Source organism: Episyrphus balteatus, chromosome 3 (assembly GCF_945859705.1).
Source record: "Episyrphus balteatus chromosome 3, idEpiBalt1.1, whole genome shotgun sequence".
Lineage (NCBI taxonomy): Eukaryota > Metazoa > Arthropoda > Insecta > Diptera > Syrphidae > Episyrphus > Episyrphus balteatus.
The window spans coordinates 100220327-100240981 of NC_079136.1; the positions used below are offsets into that span (position 1 = coordinate 100220327).

Sequence of the window (20655 nt, forward strand, 5' to 3'; positions counted from 1 at the left end):
CGTTTTTTATTTTTAAATTAAATTTACTGATGTTTTTAGTGTAATTTATTTTGGGTGATCTTAATTAAGGTTGGGGAAGAGAGAAAAGAAACTGAGAATTGCGTATTAGGGATGAGGAAAATTTGAGAAATATAATGTCGACAGGCGGAGTACAGGCCATTAATCAATTTTTTTTAGTTTTTGGTAAAAAAATAAAAATAACAAAAACTAAATTTATATTGTATTTTCTTGTAGGAATACTCATTTTAAACAGAAATAATAACAAAAACCACAAAAAATAATTATGGCCAGGTTTTTGATGACAATACTCCTATGTGCGACGGTGTGAAGCAGGAAAAAAAGAATAAGGAATGTACAAAAATCATTGAATTGAGTACTTTTATAACTTATCAACTTTTCTTTTTTTATTAAAATTTCAAGGCTAGATATTCAATCACCAAACAAAATTCTGAAATTTATTAAATCTTTGCCAATTTGTTGATCCTTATAAGAGTCCTTTTAGATAGCATCATCATTCCTTTGTTTATCTCTGTACACCTTATTTTTTGTTGTTGTTTTTTTCTTGTTCTTATTATCAAAGGTGTCTAATTTAAATATTTGATTTGATGTTATGTACTTTGTTGTTTATGGGGGTTATTTAGTTTTGTGTTAGCTCGTAAATATACCCTCAAATTCATCCTACTTTATTTGACATTACATTCAAGATTGCCATGAAAATAAAAACAAAAAAAAAACAACAACAGCTTTAATAAAATAAAATCAAATATTTTTTGAACAAGACCATTTTGAGAAAATAAAAACAACTAAATTTTGTCAACAACATTAATTTTATGTGACAAATTAGGAAACACCTCTTATTTTAAATTTACCATTTTACGTAGATGGAGGTAATGTCTAAAATGTATACCTCCTATAAATTCAAGAGATGGTTAAATAAATTTTTGTTAGGTAAACAGTGCAAACCCATATTTTAAATTTTGTATAAGACCGAGGAAAAATTATCCTGATGCTTAGGAAGAAAATTCCTACTACTACGGTAACTTAAAATCACTTGTCGTCTATTTATTTAGAGTTTTCTCTCTGGTAAAAATTGTTAATGTACAAAAAATAAAATTAAATGATCAAATTCCATCGTGTTTTTGGCACGTGTTCTTTCGGAAGTGTAATTTGAAAGCAATTTTCTGCTGACATATTTATTGTTAAAAGTATATTTATTTGTACAGTACTGTGAAATAACTCCCAGGTAAATTACTTTTAAACTTTTTCAAATAAGAAAATATTTTAATCAATTATCTTGGGTCCACTGGTGGTATTTGCTAAAAATGGCCTTCATTCCATAGTAGTTTGCCTTGCAGCCATTTTTTTCTGGATGTAACCTTAAAGTTAGTGGTCATGATGATAGTTGATTTGGGAATAGAGTTCATAAATACGGTATTTAAACATTTAAGTTCACTTGGAATTGCCTGGTAGTTATGCTTTATACTGTCAAACTCTCTTCTATGTATATCCTATGGCTATGCCTTCGCGAAAAAATTCCTTGCACACAGTAAATCAAGATCACGTATTGAAAAGACAATTGTCAAAGCACAATAGAGCAATACAATTTTCGAAATCGGTATTATTTCAAAGCTATCATTTAAAGCTTTGTTTTTACACAGCATTGTTTATCTATGTAAACTCGAACGCATACTCTTTAAACCGTGGCAAAGTTGAAAAGAAGTCTGTCAAAAAAAAAAAAAATAAATAATACTGGCAGACGTAATTCATCAAAAGATGTATTTTGACAGCTAGTATGTGTGAAGGATATTGACAGACTCGAAACGTTGATGATTTCCGGTTCAAATAATATCAAAGGTATTTGTCTTCTTTTATATTTTCTGATATACATACCAGTGCCTTACCTACATACAAAACATTTATGTGAAGGTAGATAAAACACTATATTAACATTATAAAGAACTTTTGAATAGGAAAAATCTATTCATCTATCACCCAGGTGGTAGGTAGATAATACAGAAAAAGAGTATTTTTTGTACTTAGGAAAAGCATACCAATTCTATTTCAGTTTCCTTGTCTTTATATTGTCTTTATTGTATTCAGCAAGGATATAATATATTGTCGGTTCGTATATTCAGAGATATCTATACCAATATCCTTCTGGTGTAGATACATAGGTATATTGAGAATTTTATTTTTCTATTTTCAACTCTTTTGTGTGTTCTAGAAATGTCACAAATGAACACATATATTTTTTTGCGTTATCTTCCCGTGGTGCATTGTGATAAAGCTATTCTTTTTTGTTCAAACATGCAATTCCCTGATTGTAACATTTTGTTGTGACTTTTGATCCATATTTATTTTATATTTTTTAGAAAATTACTACCCCCTTTGGCTGCTTTGTGTTAATACTTTATCGAAAAAAAAAAGAAATAACAAACCAAAAAGTAGTCTGTAAAATAAGGAACGATGAAAAATTTCGAGAAATAAAATTTAAAAAAAGACCAAAAATATAAAAAAAAAAACAAAACTTTTGTAGTTGCATGTGTAGTGTAGGCAATTTTTGACCATAATCTCAAAAAACGCTTTTGATGTAGTTTTTGGTTGAAAACCAAATTCACCATTTTGCAACTCAGACCTTGTTTCTCAAAGTTTTATTTTTTACGAATGCATTAGAATAAATAAACTGCACATACCTACATAATGTAGGTACTCGTTCCTAGAAAATAAAATTAAGTTAAGCTGGCTATGGATATAATATAACTACTATGATACCGATTTAATAAAATAGTTAAAAAGGTAATGTGGTGTGCTGATTTCAACTACATAATGTAGGTACTCGTTCCTAGAAAATAAAATTAAGTTAAGCTGGCTATGGATATAATATAACTACTATGTTACCGATTTAAGAAAATAGTTAAAAAGGTAATGTGGTGTGCTGATTTCAACTTTATCAAAAAAAATTAACTGATTTCATTTTATCAGAATTGATCGTCTGTAGTTGAAATAAATAAATAATTAAATTTTGTCTTTATTGAAACTCTTCCTTTGGTATTTTAAAGTGGCTTCTGCAATGACAGCAAATATAAAGTATATATACCTATTTTATATTGCACTGACACTTCCATAATTGAATGTAAAAGAATAATCAAAGAGTCTTGGACATTGCAGTTCATTAATACACATTAATTATTTATTTGAACTCTCGCCCTCTGTGTATTGATTTCAATGGAATTGAATTAAGGATATCTTAAAATATGCATTTTGTTTGTATTCAAGCAGTAAATTTTGCAAAAGAAAGGCATTAAAAGCTTAAAACTTTAATTCAGGAAAAACTCGGAGAACGAAAAAAGTATGGTGGAATTTTGAACAGAATAAATGTTACATACATTACATAAATATGCATACATATATGTAATATGCATACCATCATATTTACAAGATTCCCAGTAATTCTGTGGGCTATTTGACTATGAAACATCATATCCAGCTATTTTTTAATATACGTTGAAGCTACTAGAAACGAAATTGAATTGTAAGTTAACATCTGAAATTACATACCAAGTGAAACTCATTAAACCATTTCCCAGAATTTAGTACTAGTCACGCTCTTCATTTTTAATAAAAAAAAAAAATATACTAAAGTTGCATAAAATATTCTCAACAACTGAGTTGTATGCATACATACATGCATACACAAATGTGTGAGTGGATTTATATTTGAATATTTTATTTATTTCGTTTCGCATTGTACATAGGTACATACTTTTCGAATAATTAATTTCAATTACAATTACAATTACAATTACAATTACAATTACAATTACAATTACAATTACAATTACAATTACAATTACAATTACAATTACAATTACAATTACAATTACAATTACAATTACAATTACAATTACAATTACAATTACAATTACAATTACAATTACAATTACAATTACAATTACAATTACAATTACAATTACAATTACAATTACAATTACAATTACAATTACAATTACAATTACAATTACAATTACAATTACAATTACAATTACAATTACAATTACAATTACAATTACAATTACAATTACAATTACAATTACAATTACAATTACAATTACAATTACAATTACAATTACAATTACAATTACAATTACAATTACAATTACAATTACAATTACAATTACAATTACAATTACAATTACAATTACAATTACAATTACAATTACAATTACAATTACAATTACAATTACAATTACAATTACAATTACAATTACAATTACAATTACAATTACAATTACAATTACAACAGTGTCATTCGATAGGAATTCAAAACTTCATTCAAATCACTAGAAATTTTCCTACGAACTTAAAACCCTTTTCAAACCTCGCCCTACTTGCTGATGTTCTATTTTGAGTTTTCTCAATCGAGGTTACACTAACATCCCATTTACCCTTATTGACATTATACCTTTTTAATATTTTATTCAATAGGTTTCGGGCAATTCCATGGTAACTCACGTTAAATTCACAAAAATTTCCAACACATAAATCAATTTTTTTTTTCAATTTTAATGTAAATTGATACGAAATTACTATCCATGAATGGAGCATAACTATTACTTTCATAATTAACTAAAAAAACTGTCTTTATTTTTAACATTTGCTTGGGAAAAATAAAAGTTTGATGGTAACTCACGTTACAAAAATCGGACACGAATTTTAAGAGTCCGACGGTATGAAGTTTTTATGTGAAATTAAGAATCTTAATTTGTTTTCAATGAAGATTCCATACATATAAAATTACAAGCTTTTAATATGAGTGACAAAACCAAACATTTTTTCAATATTTCTAGGAAAAATTTTAAAATATTTAGGTAACTCACGTTACATTATTTTGGTAACTCATGTTACCTTCGATTTGTGGTTCCAAAAGTAAAGAAAAGATGCATTTTCACTCAAATTTTTTTTTAATCCAATAGTGTGTAACGAAGCTTGCTTAAATGTTAACTTATTTTAGCACTCACGAGGGGATATTGTCATCGTCACTATTAGACTCATCATATTTTCAGTTTGCTTTTTTTTCCGTCATTTTCATGTGAAATTCTTCTGTTGTTGGCAAGCTTATGCTATAAAAATGCTTTAAGATTATTAAACTCCCTAAATTTTATGTCTATCCATAAGGGAATACAATAAAGAATCTTTTCTTGCAACTTGCATAAAGAGTTGCCGTTTGTAAATAGTAATTTGCTAATAAAAAAAGTAAAAAAGACTGCATAATTTGTTCAAAATTCGTGTCCACTTTTTCATGGAATTACCCTTTCTCCTTCTTTTATTTTTTTAAATGATTGAAAGAACATTAAACATGTGTATTTTTTTCCTTGGAGCTTTTCTTTCCAACTGCCAACCACAACGTGAACAGCAAGCCGACGCACGTTCATTTATCTGATTTTCTGATTCAAAGAACCATACTTAACATGTCTAAATATTTGAATCCTTCCAATTTCAACAAAAGATTATAACATCACAATAATGAACAACATTTCATACTTTGAGTCCTTGCACCTGACAAAGAGCTGTTCTTAACCTCTTTGTCAGGTGTGTGAAGTGTGAAACCGAAACAATATTTTTCGGTCTATTGTTTTGAAATTGAATATTCAGTTGGCATAAGATTAATATGATCTTATCCTATCTTAATCTATCTACTCGAATTTCAAAATCTAAAGACACCATATCACATTTACAATATTTGGCTTAAGTTTATTTTTTTAAGATAATAAACAATCACATGTCAAAGTCTTAAAAACTGTCATTTACTTCATCAAAGTATTAAAGTAACATTACATATGCCCTGATAATCAAGCATTTTGACATAAATTCTCTTTAATAAATAAATTATCAAAACAAAAGTCGCAATATTATTGGAGTAGCTACTTACAAAATGAGACATTTCCTCCTCCTTTTTTTTGTCTTGCTGCTGCCTTTTGTTGTCTTCTAATGTATGATAATTTTAATACACAATACCTTACACTGCAAATAACAAGCAAAAATCTCTATCTTCACTCCATTTTTACCTTTGCCAGGAATATTATACTCTGACAGCTATATCCTATATCTTTAACATGACGTGTGTTTGTCAAAAAGTCGTAAAATTAAAAGAACCTTCCCCTCTGACACGTATGTAAATGTGGGAGGCTGTTAGAAAGTATGATTTTCTTTTTTAGAAAAATAAGAAAAAAAAAACACAAAAAATGTAACAAAAACGACAACAAAACAAACATGTTGTTTCTTTAGACCCTCGGAAAGCCATGCATGAAAAAGCAGCTATAAATTATTCAGGCAACATCTTAAAGAAACCTACATCGTATTTGGAAAAACTGTAAGGGTGTAGTATGACATGAGAGATTTTTTTTTGTGATTTTTTTTCTGTTGTTGTTTATATTTGTTCAGTGTGGGATTATCGGTATGAAAAATAGTCCACTTTGTTTTTTTATGGGCCCCGTATGTAATCTTGAAATTGATACTAATAAATTAACTATTGAAATATCTATAACGGTGATCGTAATTGTAAAATAATATTATACCAAAAGGCCTTCGAATGCCATCTATCACTTTTTTGTTATCAAAATATTGACAATGTCAGGAGTTTATTTTTGAAGATTATTTTATTAAGTTTAAAAAATGAGTTCAACGATTTTTAGTGCTGAATCTAATGAACATGACTTATTTAGGTATGTATGTACCTACTTATTGTATAATTGACTCGAGGTTGAAAACTCACAGACAGACAGCTCAACAAAACATTCGCATTTACCAGATTAGACGCTAGGGGGCTGTTTGTTGTCAATTTATTAAAAAAAACTGATATAATTATGAATTAGGCCAGAATTTCTAAGTCTTCAAAAATTGCTAAATGTTCAGAACAAAACTCGAAGCCAGGGGTCGATTATACGTTAACGTTTTGATTATTTGTGTCTCTATTTAATTATTAGAAAACGATAGGGGCACATAGCAACCATTCGTTAACGTACGTATGCCGTAATTCGATCCCAGGTTTGCTAATCTTCCTATTTTCAAAGATAATCGACGATAGTCATGATCTCGGATGGGATCACAACTCACCTTCTTTACTGCTTCACATTTTGGTTCCGCATGAGGGGTGGCCGGCTTGACTTCAGGAAACGTCGCGTGGACAGGCCTCATGGTTTTGAATTGTTCAATGTCTAAGGCTAACAGTTTCAGTTATTGTTACATTTGTTTTTCCCATGAGTTTTTTCGCCGATTAAAAAAAAAATTTTTTAAACCATATCGGCCGATAGAAAGTATATATAATTTAGAATGACGGTACCTTAAAAGTTGACTTTCTTCACAAAATCGGATGTAGAATAAGCTCATGCGAAAAGATAATTTTTTTCTACACTTAAGAGCAAAAAAAACGGAATCAAAAAATATAATTTTTATTTAAAACAAAAATTGCAATGGAATAAATAATGTTTCTTCAAATTTAAAAGCTTGAATTTTTTACTTTTAATTGTTGGTAAAAACTTCAAAATGCATACGATAGTATCATAGCTATCTGTCAATAAATTGCACTTCATTTTTTTCTAAATGTTAAATATTCTTGATATTCTCTGCTTCAATTTCAGTTTTTTTTTCCTACCGTTACCATTGACGTTATCTGTCAATAAATTGCACTTAATTTTTTTAAAATGTTAAATTTTCCAGATACTCTCTGTTTCAGTTTCAGTCTTTTTTTGCTTACATGCTTCATTTATGTTGATTGGATCTTTATAAAGTGAACGGGTTTTAAAGTTCCTAGTATTGATTTAAAGCCTTTGTTTCAAGCTTTTTAATGGTGCAATTAACATTCATGTATGTCAATTACATCCTGGCCAATTAACGTTTTAAAAAAACGCAAAAGTTTGATTCCATTTTTTTGCTCCTAAGTGTAGTTATTTATTCGCCAATAACGCAAGTACAAATAATTTTTTTCGAAATTTTTCTGTAATTTCTTATAATTACCTTGAGAAAATAAATTTAAAGAATCTGATTCGCGCTCAGCCAAAAAAATATAGCTTGAACCATTCAAAAATAGCACACCAGAATTTTCTATTTTATGTAGGGGAAGAGGGGGCAAGACCAATTAGCAACACTTTTAATATAAAATAAGTGAAATCTGGTATAGGTAATAGATCATGTCTGTAAATATGAGCAAGTTCGGTTGAAACACACAAAAATTTACGATAAGTTTTGTGTTTTTTCATGAAATCCTTAACTTTTATGTGAAAAATAATTTGTAATTTTGAAAGTGAAATAATTAATAAAAGTCTAAACTTTTTTTTTGATATTAAAAGGTGGGAACCGATGAAGATACATACGTGTCTGATTATTGGGAACAAAATTCTATTTTTGCAGAAAATAATGGTTTTACTACCAAAATAATTTTATAGGGCGGTCTTACCCCCATGTGGGGGCTAGACCGTTTTTTGTTAGATGTTTTTTTCAAAACATATTATCTTTTGTTCACTATTTTTATTTTTATTATAATTATGAAAGTTCCTACAAAAAGCATTAAACTTATTGAATAAAAACTTTATTTTTATCGAATTATATTTTTTATTGGTTTTTAAGGCAGTTAAAAAGAAAAAGGGCGGTCTTGTTCCCACTTCCCGTACAATTTTACTAGACTACCTGTACAAGTGGTTGACCTAATTTCATTATTTTGCAAATACGTGGGATAAGTTCTCATTCATGTTTAATTCGTTTTCTTAGCTAATATTTGAGTCGATAAATAGGTAAAGGATTCGAAAACGCAAGATTAATTTGTTTAGGGCAAACCATCAGTTGACATCAAGCTTTCTATAGTTAATTTAGTTCTCTCCTACCAACTGTAGACCTATACAGTAAGCACTTTCTGGAATATTATACACGAAATTCAATTACGCCAGAGATAATTCCAAACAGAGAATATTTATCAGCTTTGATTCTCATTCAAAATAGTGCACCCATTCACTATTATTATCTGAAATTTCACTGACCAAAGGCCTTTAAATCAATGTATACAGCCCTGGGTTTTTTGGCACCTCTTTTCCAATTTTCTTTACAGATTATGTTATTATGTATGTCAAAAACCTAAGAAAATCCCTTTTTGAAATTTAAATAAGCTTACATTTTTTATTCTTCTGTTTTTTTATATTTTATTTTTTTTTTTTTGAACCCTTATTATTGTTATTCGGGGCACACAAAAATAAACTCATTTTTGATTTGCTTAAAATAGTAGGGTGGAATATGGAAAATACATTAAAAAAAGGCTAATCTTAGTCGTCTGGCTACATAGATGTAACAGAAGTTGTAACAGATAGACGAGATTAGCCTCTTTTAATGTATTTTTTTTATTGCATTTCACTCCAATAAAACTGGCCAAAATTATGGGAACAAATTTATTATATGTATATTCTGCAAGAAAAGGTAATGTACTCCTAAGGTGTTTTTGTTTTAAATAAAAAAAAAATGTCATCCGATAGCATATGAAGCATATGCAAACATTTTTAAATGGTAATTAAAAAACCATTACATTAAATTATTGTTAGTTACAAATTTATGGTCGTAAATTTGCTATTAACCGAATAGAATGTAAATGTGAGTAAAAGTTATACGACAAGAAACCACACAGTATGCATTGGGGGCTCTAGTTCCACTTAACCGGGTTTATTTTTTTTTCGATTTCCTTATTATAAGAAATCACAGAGTTGGTAACATTTTGATAGGTTCATGGGGTGAAAATAAGAATTTTGTATTCACAACTGACGAACGCGATACACGTTCAGAGTAAACATAAAATTTAAGCTTTAAGGCTATGTATACGCACAAGCAAAATCCCTATCCATATGTACAGTACCTATGTATATCCTTACTCCAAACAAAAACTCAATTTTCAAATAAATGATTTCACTAAAATAACAATTTTTAAAGGAAAACCAAATCACAATATGTCAAACTTCTAAATATATGTTTCTCAGCTCAGAAACTTTTTGAAATTGGCTTGGATACTTTTATACATACATTTATATATATGTACCAATAACTTTAAGGAAGTTATATTTTTTGAGAGGGGGGATAGGGGAGTAATTTCTATACAACAAAATCTTTTGCTATTGTAGCTTTAACAGAATATTACATATTTTTTATCTAAACATAACACAAACACATACACGCGTCTTTATTTATTTTTTGTATTATTTTGCTCAACCACATGGTTCACCTCAAACTCCAAAGCTTTGGACGAGTGAGCATATTGCTTCTGCTTTGAGAAGTAAAGAAATAAACTAAATTTCAATTCTGTGTGACAATGCCCCATAATTGACGTCAACTTTTTTGTTACTTAGAAAACTTTTTCGAAAGAAACTATATAGGTACTGAAATATCAAATTGAAGTTTACATTGGGACAGGAATATCTGAAAATTGGCAATTTATTAGTTATATTCTTACATAAAACATATATTTGGAGAATTTTGAAGAAAACTGTTCAATAGTTTATGCATTTAATGATACAAACGTAATAATTTTACTGGGGGTTATTGAATAAAGACATTGCAATTTAGTTTTCAAATAAATTAAAGAATTATCAAAAAATAAAATGCACGACAAAGAAATTTTGTTGATGTTGGGGAAGAACCAAATTTTGTTAAATGAAAAAGCATTTTTTTTGTTATTTGACTTTTTTGAGAAAAAAACTAAAATTTCAGTTTTATTGCAGTTCCTAGTTTGCTATAATTTGAACAATTTGTATAAGAGGTGCACTTTCTAAGCGAGATATAAAAAAGAAAACAACTTTCAGAATTCTATAAAAATCATATGTACGAAATTTGAAGAAAATCCGTCTACCCGTTTAGGCTGTGAAAATCTGTACAGATGAACGAACGGACGCACGGACGGAATTGCGAAACCCAATTTTTCGGACTTCTACATCATCGTAATGTATATTTTTTTTAATATTCGTCGAATTTCTTACAACTTTGGCTATTTGATCATGCATATGGTCTCCAAAATTTTAAGAAATTCGGCGAATATTAAAAAAAAAAATCAATGCACACATTTTGCATTGAATCTTCTTTTCAATGCAGAACATTTTTTAATTTGCAATAAAATTTGTTTTAATGCAAAATATTTTTATTTGCAAAAACAAATTTATTTTCAATGCAAATATTTTTCAGTTGCAATACAAAAATTTTTTATTGCAAATTTTTTTCAGTACCAAGTTTTTTTTTCATTTGCAATAATTTTTTTTTTTTTGCAAATGCATATTTTTGTCAATTAATATTTTTACAACCCCGGTCAGTACCTTCATCATACTATACAATACGTATAATGCTTTGAGCTATTACCCCAGTGACACGATCTTCGAATTTTGAAATTGAAAGTTTTTAACATAAAATGTGCATAATAACTTTTTTAATAGAATCCATATCTGTCTCTTCCAACAATGCTGCATTCTTACATTTAAAGAAAACTCGAAACTCCTTTTATTCTCGTTCACATTGCGAATATCTTCCTCAATTAGTTTTATTTAATTTTTCTATTTTATTTTCTTCAACAAATATCCATCTCTAAATCACGTCTCCCAGAGGGTTTCTATGGAAATTGGTTTGTTCCTCTTTTCTTTTGGGGGCAGAAAAAAATCAAACTTTCTATAAGTTTCTTAAATTTGATAAAAATGTACAAAATAATGGCATTTGGGAGGAGAATATCGCAAGTGCAAATGATCCTTATGGCTGGCCTCTCCTCTTCTGTAAGGCGCGCCGCGCAAGGAAGAAGTTTCAAATATTAAAAAAAAAATCTGTCATTGCAACGTGATATAGACTCAATAGAAATATTTTTTTTTTATTTTTCATTTTTTCTCAAGAAAATTTTTGACACGATGAAAAAAAAATATGAATGAAGGAAAAGTTGAAATAAGATTTATTTCCTTGGACAAGTTGTCAAGAGTAAGAAGACGGCAGCGGCGGCGATGCGAAAGCGGCGACGATGGAAAGGAAGAGCAAAAGTTTTTCAGTTAAAAGTTGTGTTTTGCTGGTTGTTTGTTGGTGATTTTGTATATCGTTAGGAGCTGTATGTATTTATCTCCCTACTCACTTTTCTAGTATACAACTGACGGATATCGGATATTAGGGTGCAATTAAATGGAGAAACATAATTCTGTTTGCTGGGTAATGGCCACTGTTATTAATTTGTTTCAAAGTGACTGATGTCATTTTCAGTTGTTTTTTATTTTTTTTTTTTTTGTCAAATTCTTTAAGTTCGTTTGTGCTGCCAAATGAACCTGAAAATTTGTCAAGAAAAAAAATATAATTTAGATGTTTGGAGGGTTTTTTTTTGTCCAAATCAGACAGTTTGAATAATTTAATGGCTTATTAAAGAGATGAACGGCTCAGTGGGTCAGAGTTTCATCGGTAGGTAATGGATGGTGAAATATTTTTTTGTTATGGACTTTTGTTTTATACAGATTCCATAATAAAATGCACATATAACTTAAATGGGGGATTTACTAAAAAAAAATTGTCACAAACTGTGGTATAGGTACTTACTGCTGAACTTAAGAAGCATTACTATTTTAACAATTGGGTCAATATCAGTTTCTTCCCTGCTACGGTGTTCGAAATTTCTTTAAAGAATATAATTTGAGATAGCACACCTCACCGCCCATGTACCTACTTTTGGAGTTCGAATTACCGTTGGTCCTTAATCCATCAAAAAGTTAAAGATTACTTTTTGTACAGACTAAGCATTTAGAAACCATAGACCCAGGGGGCCTACGGTTTATTTCGAAATTAAGTTTTATTTAAATTGATTTCATTGTTCAAAGATTGTGTCTAACGTTTTTGTAAGTTTAAATTTTTCCCCTTTTAGATATTTTTTCCCCTTTTTTATCCCCATCCCCTATTTTATCCCTTTCGTCTAAGAAAATCGGCAAAAATGGTGGTTTTCCCCTCAACCTGGGAACCCTGGGCCTACCCTAGTTCTGTGAAAAAGTGAATCGAAAATATTTTCACCTTGAATCCGATTCTTGTTCTGTGAAAAAACGAAAACAAATACCTAAAACTTTCATAATAAAAAAAAATTGTATTCACGCCCACATGAAATGAAAAAAAAAATGAATATGAAAATGAAAAAGTGAAAACCAAATCTAATGGTGTCCTTAGCTATAGTTATACCAGTTAACAAATTAGGCTCAAACATAAGAACTGTAGAGTAATCCTCCGTGGCCAGTATCCTAAGGAGGATATTTTTGAAGCTTTCATCTTTACTTGAAATATGTCACAAACTTAACAATATAGGTACTGTATGTTCCTACTCATACACAAAATTATTCAGCCTTATTGTGATTTACAAAAACTTTCAATCGATAGTTGATAAAATTTGAAATTTTTAAACCTAATTTTTAGGAAAACAGGTCTACTTTTAAATGGAATTTTGTAATTAGATTTCATTTAATAACGGTTAGTACCATTCTCTGCTTTCAAAACTTTTCTTAATTAAGTAATAAGATTCGAAATTTAATTTTTATCAACTATCGATTGATAGTTGCAAATCGAAATAAGGCTGATTATCTATTTTGTTTCTCTATTAAAAAAAAAAACTTAATAAACAAATTATTTATTAATAAAGAATAAAAAGCATGGCTTCATGGGCCGTCTGCCGACAAGAAACATGTTCCATACTAAAATATGTTGAAAACAATACAACACATAGAAATGTTTTTAATTTTACTTAATTATTTCATTGTTTTAACTAAACGCTCTGTTTTATTTTTTCTTTTCAAATAATTTCTCACTCAAAAAAAAAATATCTAACAATTTTGTTTCCCAATTAAAAACTTAACCAAAATCATGTTTTAAAATCTATTCAAAACTAAAAACATCACACAGGAACAGGGATGAGAATGCTAAGCCCGAAAAGTGAAACATATTGCCCAAAAAAACGAAGTAGATTTGGAAAATATGTAGCAGATAATGAAAAAAAATATACATATAAAACAAAGGAGAATGCCCAAAAATAAATATATTTAAAAAAAGCCCAGCACCGATTTAAATGAGGCCTACATGGCTTGAAAGCGTATCACTCGTACATAACAAATATGAACTTTTTTCTCAAAAAGCCATTCCCTTAATTGCTATTATGATTTTTAATTTCAAATAATAAAGTGTTTTTTATTGCAAAACTATTTTCATTCAGGGAAGTCAGATTAACTTGGTCTTAGTTCCATGAGCAAAGATGTGCCATCTGCCATAGAATAACCTAAGATTGTTTTTTAAATGCCGCTGTCCGCTTTATTTTATGCAAAATGCATGACCGGACCCACAGCCATTATGTGGATCTGGGCGGTTACATAAAATATTTGATATCTTGGATGGGTCTTTGATTTGGATGTATAAGATGTGAAATTCTTGCAGAGCCTATGGTGAGCTAATTCACAAATAAAGTGCACTAACAATGCATTTTTTTAAATGACTTTTTCGATTATCAAAAAATGAAACAAGACGACACATCTTAAATGAAATTTTGTTCCTTAGAAAAAATTTGTCAAACGAAGTAGAAATAGGTTGCTACGTAGCAGATACATCAAAATAAATTAATGAAGTAGATCTGCTACATATGAAGTAAATACTCATCTCTGCACAGGAATAGACCAATACAAAATTTAATTAAAAAATTCATTCCATTCATAAAATTCATTTCAGCTAACATAGTGCACAGCATTCTTTAATTATTTACATTATTGTAAATTTATGTATGGTATGTTATAAAAAAGAGAAAAACAAAACAACCCACAAGAGCTTAAAACACTGTTCATTTAGTTCAAAATTCAATAAACACACAGATTGCATTTAATTGAATACTATGCTTCTGACACTTGTTTTTGTGATAAAAAAATAGAAGGTTGTTGTTTTATTGCCTGCAGGGTTTAAAATATTTTAAATAAATACAAAAAAAAAATCAATACATACTTTTGGTAAATTTAAAAATTTATATTAAACCAACCCAACAACAGAAGGTATAATAAAAATAAATTTAGGCAAAATCTACACACAAAAAAACAATTAAGTTGAAACCGAAAATTGTTTAGGGGCAATAATGAATGTTATTTAATTTTTTTTTTTTTTAAATTAGAGGCTTCTAAGGCTTATAAATTTATAACAGGAACGCAGAGATAATTAATTTATTTTTTTTTTTTTTGATAAAATATTTGTAGGTACAATACGGGATAATGATGACCAGTTAGGGTAGAATTTATAACAATAAAAAATAAAGGTAAAATTTTCCCCACAAAAATGAGCAACCAACCATTAAAAAATTATTATGGTTTTCCAATAATAAGAGAGAGAGATGCGATATTGATAGCGTTAATTAATTTTTTTTTCTGTTCGCTTAAATGGTTTAAAGGCTTTGCAAATGGCAGAATGTTGTTAAAATTCAAAATTATCTTCTTTAGTACCTACGTTGGAAAAATTTGAATATCACGTAAAGTGTTAAGTTAGTATTAGGTTAGAATTAAGCCTTTTTTAGACTTAAACGCATTTTCAAACTCTCGTTGCTAAAGGTTAACCACCGAAAGTAAATAAGAGTCATAATACTATTTTGTTGCTTCGAAATTAAAATTAAAATTCGTAAACAGGAAATTAAATAAATTGATTTAAAAAAAACCAATGGGACAAGTTTAACAAATGTTTAGAACCCGCAGGGACAGGTAGACTACTGGTTCCTTATACAACTCCTTGAATACCAACTTAAAAGGTGTGATTATTTTTTTTTAACATTAGGTACTGAAATACCTGTATACTTTGAAATGTTTGATCAAATTTTTTGAAATATATTTTTCAAAAATCCAAAAAGAACTGCTTTAGAAAAAATGTTGAAATTAATTTGTATTTCGTTAATTTAGTTTGTTTGACTCCATTATTTTCTATGTTAAAATTGTTTGGTTATGAGATCTGCAAAATGTAACATTTGCTACTGCATTCATGACTTACTTCTACACATGTAAATACATATAACTCGTTCTACGTAATGATTAATTTGCCAACTTTTACTTGATAAACTTTATTTGGCTTGGAAAAGTTTTTGGAAAATTCTTCTGTTTTCTGCCACAATTATGGACACCCCAGAATATGTGGTAAATGAAAAAGCTGCATGAATATCTAACTAAACATTGGCCTTGCCCTCTTTTCTGTTTCAATTGCTCAAAATAGCAATAACTACTGTTGTATAGTTGTATCTACACAAAAACAAATGTATACTTTCTCGTTCAGTATTAATTAAGCATTTAGTTTTTTGTTGCTCCTATCCGGATGGTGAACCTGAAAATTTTTGAGTGCAATGAAATTTGTTACACGTATCACATTTGAAAGTTTTTCAATGATAATAGACATGACCTTACCTACAAAAGGGCTTTACCTACTTTAGAAATGAATTATTCAGTAATAAGAATAATTTATAGAAAATTTAATGTATGAATAATTTGAAGTTTAATGTTTTCTTTTTTTATTTGTACCTATATATATCACATTCTTGATTCTAGGCAGCTGTCAGATATCAAATTGAAAGTTAATAAATATTTTATAACTCCTCAAAAAATAACAAATTTTACATCAATGTTTTTTTCTTAAATTATTAAATCAATACAAAAGTTTTTGAAATTTATTTAAAAAGAATATCCAACTCCATAAATATTAATGAAACAACATCGTCGGTCGTATGGTTGGATGGTTAATCACGTTAATAAAACATATTTTATTCATAATTAATAATATTAAAACAAGGTATGATTTAGACACCTTAAGGGCATATTTTTTCATGGCAAAGCTACATTCATTAACAACAAAATAGCTTTAATATACAGATTTTCGTTATGTCCTCTGTGATTTTTAAACTACCTAAAGGAAATGATAAATAAAACTCTTTAAGTATACAAGAGACATACAAATAAATATGCAAACAGACATATACAAAAAAATTGTTGACAAAATACATACTTTAAAAAATGTGATTATGTTATTGAAACAAATTTTAAGGAAACACGTGTTTTATAAAGTCACGCCGTTAACGGCTCATGGATATGGAAATTTCATCAAGGATATAGGTTTATATATTCTCTAAATTATCCGTGTTATTATTAGGCGTGTTTTTTCTATCATCAGTAGCTACTCATTTTTGATTTTATTCGCAAAACAATAATAAAAATAATTACACAAGTAAGTATTTATTTTTATTGTTTTTCGAATAAAATAAAAAAATGAGAAGCTACTGAGCTGTAGAAAAAACACGCCTATTATTATAAAGAACACTAAGCATTTACTCAGTATAATTCTATTGACATAAAGTTTTGAAAAAAAATATGTGTCACACCCGTAACAGATAATTTAAAGAAAATTTGTCTCCTATTTGTTTCTGAAAACTGTTACATACGTTTTTAAATTTACAATTTATTAGGGTACAAATTCAGCTAAGTATGTATGTATACATTATCTAAAGGCATTTTGGACGTCACGAATAAAACAATTCATATGAATTTGATAAAAAAAAGTAATTACTTTTTTTACCAGAAATAAATGCTTTCCAGTTTACATATTTATAAATCGAACATCATTCTTGAGTGTAATTTTTGCTCACAATAGGGAAAAAAATGTCACATACTTTTGACATCGAATAATTTATAACAGATAATTTTTCTTAAGTAACAAAGTCAAGATTAAATTATTTATGTGAAACAAACATTCCTTTATATCCGAAATATTTCTGATATGCCTACATACGTATTAATTTATGTATCTTATTGTTTCCATCAGTAGGATAAAAAGTGCTGAATAAGTTTAAAATAAAAACATCCTCTCCAATGCAGCATTGCACGCCTCCATTTCAAGCACATCCGTAACGGGTGTCTGTTAATGTGGCCCAAGGGTTGTATTCAAGTTTTCAGAATTTATTAAAAAATTTAATTATTTTATATACTCGTACGTGTTCGAATTAGATTAACAAATTATACGAATTAAAAATTGTTGTTTTTATTACATGTACCTATAGTATTGTAGCATATATACTTACATACATACACATAATTTGGCTAGTAAAAGTAAACAAAAAAAAAAAACAACAAACAAAGAGCTTTCTGTAAAAATTTTATATACAGCACAGACTTCTTGTTGACCTTTCTTTCTAAAATAAAATTTCTTACAGAGAATAAATCTACATTTTTTTTTCTTAACTTTCTGGTTTAATGTATGACTGCAGAAGTGCAGAGTATTTTTTATCCCAAGCATTTGACTAGATTGTAAATCGTTTTGACATTGCAGATCAATTAATTAGATACAGTGAAGATGAAATAACTTAATTAGGTAATTAACAAATGTTAAAATTTTCCGTAAATTGCGATATCCCAAAACAGTGACTTTCGGAAGCTATAAATTAAATATTTTCAAATACCTATTTTCTTAAAATTGTGAGTTTTATTTATAAGGTCACTAACCAATTTCATTTGTGTGCATGTAAAGTGGGTAGTGGATTAATTATTTCTTGGACTATGATACATTTTTTGAGCATCAATGGTAGCAAATGCAGGAAAAGAAGTGTAATACTATGCAAAATTTTTACATTTTCCTAATTACCCCCATCTACCTTATTTGTTAATATCTTTTGCCAGTGCATAATTTGACTGCCATATTTGTTACGATATTTTGCTAGCGCATAATTTTTAATAGCATTTGCCTTACTAGTCGATAGGCCTTATTAGATGATTGGCCTTATTATCCACACCTGCCATATTTGTTACATTTGGTTATCCTAGACTTTTTTGTCACCTTTTTGCTTTGTTAAACATTCACTTTCAAATGTTGGCGTGAAAACAAATTATTCATATAAAAAAGATTTTGTCGTAAAATGAGAGAGATTTGGAAATTGTGCTGTTAACGTGAAAGTATATTTTCCCAGAACCAGAAATGGCATATTCCTTTCATTTTCTTACAGTTTTTGTTTGACATTTTAAATGAACAACACGTAAAAAAAAAAATTTAATGAGATCAAACATCAAACGAATTGTTTTAGTGCATCTACCTAAGTGAACCGCTCTGTATATGTGTAACTTATGTGGAGAAGTATTACAAAACATTGTTACAGTTTATTGTAACGCTACCATCATGCATACATCTGCCAAGGCATCTCTTCTTGCATCCTGTTATAAAAGTTTCATTTTCTCTTATTGTTGTTGTTGTTTCTGCACAGTCAAAAAAGCTTTTGGAGCAGCATATTGGATATATGGTTGCTGTGTGATGCTGTTTTTTTGGAGGGAGTTGATATATATTTGTTTTATATTTTTTTCTTTTATTGTCTGAATGTTGGGAGGGCGGGAGGAGGTATGGCCCATCATCTGAAATGAAAAGTATATTTTTTTTGTTGCCTCACGCTCTGACGACTGACGCTATGTCGTGAATCGTGATGAATGATTACACTACATGGTGAAGTTTTGTTGTGTTCTTTTGTTTAAGTGCCTTGCCTATGCACAAGTAGGACCTACTCATTGTGTATGTTGTTTGTTCAGGGTTTTCATTGCTTTTAGGGTTTTTCTTGCATGCTCAAAAGCCTCTTGGCTATACTAACAGTAACACATACAAAATTTCGTTATACATGTTTTGTTTGTTGTAGTTGTATAGTTTCATTTTTCATCATAATAATAGTGGCAAGCACCCACCAATAACTGGAAATCCTATATTTCTTTATCTATATTTTTTTTTCAACATATTTTATTTTTATTTTTCTGCTTAGATGAAACATGCCGAACAGATGAATTCACATGCGGAAATGGACGTTGCATTCAAAAACGCTGGATGTGCGATCGTGATGATGATTGTGGAGATGGCAGTGATGAAAAGAATTGTCCACCGGTTCAATGCAATTCTAAAACTGATTATACATGTGCGGATGGGTCATGCATATCAAAAAGATGGCATTGTGATGGGGATTATGATTGTCATGATGGTTCAGATGAAATGGTAAGTGTCAAATGCAGTAGGGCAAACTAGAGAAAAGTACTTGAGACTACTTTGGTTAGGAGAGGCATAGAGAGAGAGACGTGATTTTCCTCGTTACATATATGTACCTACATATTTCTGATTGGTGGTATAATGTGTTTTTTGTTTATTGGAAAGGATATTCAAATTCATATATGACATCAAGTTTTATGAAGTGCGAGTTCAATATGGGTTATTGTGTTGGGCGCCATTTAATTTATTGATTGGAAATATCTCTTCAATGGAATTTGATTTTTCACAGATTTTAGGAACGAGAAAATCATTTGAAAACTAGAGAGGATACAGTTATGAATTTTTGACGTAATATAAAGAGACGGGTTTATTTTGACAGTTCATAGTAACCATGTTCTTCATGTTCAATACTCCGTTGAAGTAATAGTATGAACATGCTTTGGGTTCTAGGTTCGAATCTAGCCTCGCCATCTAGACATTTTTTTAAGGGGAGCTGCGTCTTATGAGGAATTGATAGGTTTCAAGATAAGCAATGACCTGAAATAGTGCATCTTATCAACGCTATTCGGGAGAAAATTGTATATCCCCTCCATTTTCGCAAACGATAGTTATACGCACACTGCAATGATTAAA

General features: G+C 29.0%; 1 protein-coding gene across 8 annotated transcripts in view; it reads left to right on the forward strand.

The window, feature by feature from the left end:
• The window catches only part of LOC129915339 (very low-density lipoprotein receptor-like), a 174366-nt gene that overhangs the window by 112569 nt on the left and 41142 nt on the right, over positions 1-20655 (forward strand). For all 8 annotated transcript variants that reach the window (XM_055994827.1, XM_055994833.1, XM_055994826.1 and 5 more), the window contains one exon: positions 19805-20031. In XM_055994827.1, coding sequence (XP_055850802.1) covers positions 19805-20031 — 227 coding nt within the window. The remainder of the gene's footprint in view (positions 1-19804; positions 20032-20655) is intronic.